Source organism: Carcharodon carcharias, chromosome 26 (genome assembly GCF_017639515.1).
Source record: "Carcharodon carcharias isolate sCarCar2 chromosome 26, sCarCar2.pri, whole genome shotgun sequence".
Taxonomy (NCBI): domain Eukaryota; kingdom Metazoa; phylum Chordata; class Chondrichthyes; order Lamniformes; family Lamnidae; genus Carcharodon; species Carcharodon carcharias.
The window spans coordinates 41,200,120-41,206,119 of NC_054492.1; the positions used below are offsets into that span (position 1 = coordinate 41,200,120).

Sequence of the window (6,000 nt, forward strand, 5' to 3'; positions counted from 1 at the left end):
TGTATGTCATGGTTGAATAGTGAGAATGGTAGTGGAACTTTGGGAAGTGGGGGTTACAGTAGAGCAGGAGAGGCAAAGTGTGTGAGTAGCATCAGAAGGAGGTGTAGTGTATTGATTGCAGGAGAGTGAAGACAAACAAAGAGGGAAGGTCTGTCAGCTATAGGTGGTGCAGAGGGAAAAAGAGAGCAAAGCAAGCTTTGAACTCTTGAGTCCTACCACAGCAACCTTCTGAGCTCATTGACCTTCCTGTCTTGCCCTGGCTGCATTGACCTCCTCTGCCAACTCTTGCCACAGCTACCTGACTACTTGTATGGATCCTCTTCAATAACTGCTGTGGGAGCAGCACTTCCCTCTTCCAGGGGATAGGAACCTGAGCCCACCCCCACCCTCCACTGCAGTACCTGAGCACTCGGTGGTGTTGGGGAGGTGGTAGGAAGGGGAGAGGGCAACACAGCATCTGTTTGAGTCATGTCTGCTGTGTCCAAGGCAGGATCCAGAGCGCGGCCATCAAAGGATACCTCCCCTTTAAGAGGTACAAGGCTGCCTGTAAATAGTATCACAGGCACACTATTCTCATGGTTCTTATTAGGGCAGGTGTCAGTGAACAACTTGAGTAAAGCTGGCATCTCACCTGTTCAATGTCAATGAGCGACAGGGACAAATTTCTCTACTTAACGGCTATAGGCGCTGTATATTCAGCACCCAAAAATAAGCATGGTACAATGCCTACCCCATTATGTCTATTTTGCACTATAATCTTCATTCAACAGATTTCAGAACTTTTAAAGAGAGTTGAGGAATCTATCAGAGAGCAACAGAGAAAGATCAATTTTACTAAGGAACAGAACAGCGAACAGCCCCACCTGCTGGATATTCGGTGAGTGCACATCTCACACTCCATTGCTGTGTAAACTCATTATAAATCAGGAATGATTGTTGACAAGCACTTGGCCATATGGTAACCAGTAGATGTCCTGAGTGCCCTACCAGCAGCGTCTCCTTGCCTCCTCCTTTTACTGTGAGAATCCCCAAGAATGGCTTTCAGGGGAGCCACACTGTCCATTCACCTGTGGTCAGAGCTGCAGTTCTTGCAGGAGTGAATCTCACTGCTGGCTCTGCTTCTGTAAGCTTGGGAGAGATTCTACAATTTAAAAAAAATATGTTCCGAGTTTAGAACAGGAGGAATACAGAGTTGCTTTATCACAGATTCTTACAGCAGAGAAGGAAGTCATTCAGCTCATTGTACCTGTGCCAGCATAAGAGGACATGTTGGGTTTTTACAATTATCCAACAGCTTTGTGGTGATTTTTACTGATACCAGCTTTTTATTTCAACATTTTATGAACTAAATTCAAATTCTCAAACTGCCATGACAGGATTTGAACTCGCGTTCTCTGGATTATTAGTCCAGGAACATAACCACTGCACTTCCCAAGTAAGAAGTTGCTTTTTAGTAGACCTATGAGAATGACTATGGGTACGTCACAACTCAGACAGATGCAACCCACTGTGGTTCTTCTTTGTTTCCTCTTTTGTCCTAAGTGGCCAGAAAATGTCATAAATTATCTTTCAAAGGATGAAGAGCATAACTGAAGACATCAAGGATCAGGTTTTGTCCAGTTGTTCCCGTTTGGAACAGAAACTAGCTAGAAAGGAGCAGGAATTGTTGCATCAAATAGAACTGATCTCCTTAATCGTGAAAGATAAAACTGTAAGTATTACATTAAAGAGCAGAAAAAGTAGGTGTTGGATACCATTTGGCAGGTCTTAATGAAGTCTTTGTAGTCTTCATAGGTTAACTGTATATATTTTAACAACTACAGGAACCATGTACATGTATATAGGAAAGGGGTCAAGCTAGAAGGTGTCTCCGTGCTTGTTTGCACACATGGCTCTGTCCAACATTAGTCTGACCCCCAGGTGTGGGTCATGTGTTCTCTTCCATCACTCTGTGGGTGATACTGTACTCAGTCCCACATTAACCCTATATGTTGCCAGACCCTTATGCTACGGTAGGTGTTCAGCTTCAAGATGTTTCAAAGACAGTAGCTGTATAATGTAACAGTTACAATGCAAAGTTGTCACAGTTTTCTGGGTCATATCCGATATTTTCTGTTTGCTGCTGACAGCGTATTGTTGAGAGTAGTTTTGGAGAAAGTTGACCACTCCCATTTAGAGAAAATTGGGAAGAAACTGACAAAGGAGTGAAAATGGAAAATCCTGGGGCAAGAAATAAACAGGTTGTCAAGTTAGAGAATACCACATTTCACCTGGAGCATTTGTGAGTGATCTGTCAGGTTTAATAATAGATGTTACGCATAGTCACAATCTCTATACATGTGTTCATTTTGTGGTTAGTCCATTATAAAGGATAACACCAGTAGCTTTTAGTACATTAAGTAAGAAATGACAATGTTACAGTGAATAATTAGCATTTTGTATACAATTTAGGAAAATTATGATCTAATTTTGAAGCAGTCTGGAGATTATACTTTTGAAGATTATCAGGGGTGGGGGGGTGGTCTCTCAGTTCATTCGACAGAATTACATAGTGTATGCAACACAGAAGCAGGGCATTTGACCCAAAATGCTCGATGCTCCACATTGGTCTCCTTGTAGTCTACTTCATTCAATCCTGTCAGAATATCCTTCCATTCCTTTGCCTCCCCCCCATGTGTACTTATCTATCTTCCCCTTAACTGAATCTATTCAATCTGCCTCAGCTATTCCATGTGGTAGCAAGTTTCAGATTCTAACCCATCTCTGAATAAAGCTTATAGTGTTCCTTACTGGATTGGTTAGTGATTATTTTATATTTATGATGGATAGCTTTGGATCTCCCCCCCACCCCCACCAACTCACCCCAATCGGGATTAGTAAGTGCATTAATTAATAAAGAACATGTCTACTATTTTACCTTATCTAGCACAATGAGGAAATCTGTCCAGCATCCTAAAGGTTAATGTGTGTAGGCCAGTGCTACTTGTTGCTACCATTGTACAGTACTGAGTCCTTCAAACAGTGGAAGTATTCTCTTGACTGACTGTCAGTTAACTTGCTGTAATGGATATGTGACTTTCTGTTTGTATTAGGAAAGCAGTGAAAAATCAATGGAAGAGAGGATTAACCAGCTGTCCATGAAACTTGATAAAATAGAAACGATACAGAAAATGAACTCGGAGCTTTACAGCATAAAGCATGTCGAGGAGAAACTGAATCTGATCATTATTAACATAGAAAAGAAAATATGGAAAGAAATAGAGGACATCGAAGCTGAAACTAATGTTGGTGAGATAAAATCAGTGTTTGCATGGTTCCATAATTTACACATGATCCAATCTGAAGTTAAGCATAAGGATTTGTTTCAACATTGAAAGTCCTCCCCCACTCCTATGTTACTGAATTGTCAGGTCACATTTTGACAGGCACCAGCTGCCCTTCTAATATTTTGCTCAACTTTCTCATTGTGTGTGAACCTAGACAAAAGGCTGTAGAAAAACTGCTTGACCATGTGTAGCATCACAGCCAAGCCCAATCCTCCCTCGCCTAATACCTGCATATTGGTGCTTTCCAGCAGTGACAGCCCTGAATAGCAGTGAGGAGCGAGAAACCTCAGTGATTTTTCCACTCAGCCGAGGAAGTCAATGTCACTTATTGTCATTTATTGTATATTGATTGCGATCCTGCTGAGATTGCCTAATGCAGCTCAGCCTAGGGGATCAGATCTGGGATCTCTAGGTCTGTGTGCCTTGATGGACATGCCTTTATCGTCAAGGGCATTGTACAGAGTTGTTCAAATTGAGAACTTAGCTGCCTTGTATTTGCGATGAGAACATCTATTTCCATCATCGCCATTGAATTGGATTACTGCTTATATGCTTTATCAAAATCTACTATAAAATAAAAGCAGAAAATGCTGGAAATATTCAGCAGGTCTGGCAGCATCTGTGGAGAGTGGAATAGAATTAACTTAATTTAGGTCAAGGACCTTTCTCCTGAAACATTAATTATGTTTCTCTCTCCACAGATGCTGCCAGACCTGCTGAGTATTTCCAGCATTTTATGTTTTTATTTCAGATTTCCAGCAACTGCAGTATTTTGCTGCTATTAAATCTAATGTACACTTTAGAATTTTTTCTAATATTCTTTGCATCCACGACACTTGATGCAGTGCTTTACACTTTTTATGATTTGTCTTTTATTATTAAGGCTTTTCAGCTATTTATGATAGCATTGGATCCTTGAAACACATACTTGAAGCAAAAATGAAGCAGGATAAAGAGCAATTGCAGAAACAGATTCGTCAGATGAAGCATACAATGAATTCCACTCCTCTGCAACCTAGTTAACAACAGAACCACAGCTCCTGGTGTACATCATTCTTTAGACACTGCCCAATAGTCATAACCTAAAACTACCTTTTTCATACTAGTTATTTCATACAGACTTTATTTATCAAGAAGGGGCCTCAGTAAAACATCGATATCCTTATGTGTAAGTTAGCCAAGTCTGCAAATTAAACTGGTTTGAGCATTGTACATCAAACTCAATGTAAGCCTTTACCCCAATAAAGTAACTTGTGTATGTGTGTGTTTTCTGTACAGAAGATGCTTTAATGAATATATGACTGATGGTGTTACACCAGTTTACACAATCACACTGTGAAGAGGGCTGTTTGCCTTTTTCTCATATGTGTCCACAATATGGGTTTTTATTACATCATTCCAACAGGTTACAAGTCCCGAAAACTATGTGAATTCTGTGAAAATTGTATCCTAAATAAGATGTTGAATTAAAATGAGCAACTTTTACCAATAGACAGGGTTAAAACTTCGTCTGCCCTATGTTTCAGCATTGGGAGCTGTGATTGTCAAGCAGCCCACTGTCATTGCAGATGAGTTGGACAGTTTGCAAAATTTGTGTAGCTCCCTCATTTCCCTGATAGTAGGGTGGTTCCTGCGTTGAACCAGACAACATTGCGCTGCCTGCATCCTCTCTGCAGGGTTTAGGATCTAGGGTAGACAGACCAGGAGGGGTGGGAACAGGGAGGAGGGAAGACCTTTAGGGGGTGAAACTCAATGGACCCTTTAAGGAGGCACCCACCCTCCCCTCCCACTTTACCTGCCACCACCCTGCACATTGAAAGCTGCAGTGAAAGTGGTTGCCTCATGTCTCTCCAAAGACTTATTTTTGACCTATAATGGTTAAGAAGATTGCATTTGAAACATCTTTAGCAATCTTATAAAGTCATAGGGCGGAATCATCCCAGGTTTGCACAAAGTGCCACAGCAGGAGGGAAAAAGGATATTTTAGCCGCCGGCCACAATGGCGAGATTTTGTGCCATATCGTCCCATTCCCAGCCCATCCTGCTGCATTGATGGGTAAGGTACTTACTTAGCTTGAGTATCTCATCCTTCAGATGTTGGTATTGAAGTTCTTTTTCAGTCCAAGCTTTCTCCAGGGACGAGTTGTTGTCTTCGAATCTTACCGTAACATCCACCACCACAACTGCTCTGTCTTTGATGAGTACCAGATCTGGCTTCCAAGCGGTCCCATCCTTTCCAAAGAGTCGCGGTTCCAGGAATGATGTCCAGCCATATTTGGAAATGAACTGCTGCAGATGATCCAGAATTTTATTATGTCTCTTGATCAGGGCATTCTTGATGAATGGACAACTGCCGGAGATGTGGGCCAATGATTCAAAGGGGGCCTCACATCGTCTGCTCGATTTGTTTGCAAAATGTCTTCCTCTGTTTATTGTAGATCTCGTTGGATAGAGACTACACCCCAGTAGAATACTGTTGATGAGTTTTGATTGATGTTGAAACAGGTTCTAAGCCAGGAGTTGGATGTGTAGTCGTTACTGTAGTACTTGATGCGGATTCCTTGGCATTGAAGTTCAGTCCATTTTTGATATTTGACCTCCCTCCAAGTCACCTTGATGGGTTTCGGTCTTGACTTCTGGTTCCCATCTGTCCTTCCGATGTTGATGACTCCGT

General features: G+C 41.7%; 1 protein-coding gene across 1 annotated transcript in view; it reads left to right on the top strand.

Annotated features, from left to right (window-relative positions):
• LOC121269821 (protein FAM81A-like) overlaps positions 1 to 4,584 on the top strand; it is a 51,641-nt gene extending 47,057 nt beyond the window's left edge. The window contains exons 6-9 of the mRNA XM_041174808.1: positions 771 to 877; positions 1,576 to 1,711; positions 3,093 to 3,288; positions 4,210 to 4,584. Coding sequence (XP_041030742.1) covers positions 771 to 877; positions 1,576 to 1,711; positions 3,093 to 3,288; positions 4,210 to 4,349 — 579 coding nt within the window. The 3' untranslated portion in view covers positions 4,350 to 4,584. The remainder of the gene's footprint in view (positions 1 to 770; positions 878 to 1,575; positions 1,712 to 3,092; positions 3,289 to 4,209) is intronic.
• The last annotated feature ends 1,416 nt before the right edge of the window (positions 4,585 to 6,000 follow it).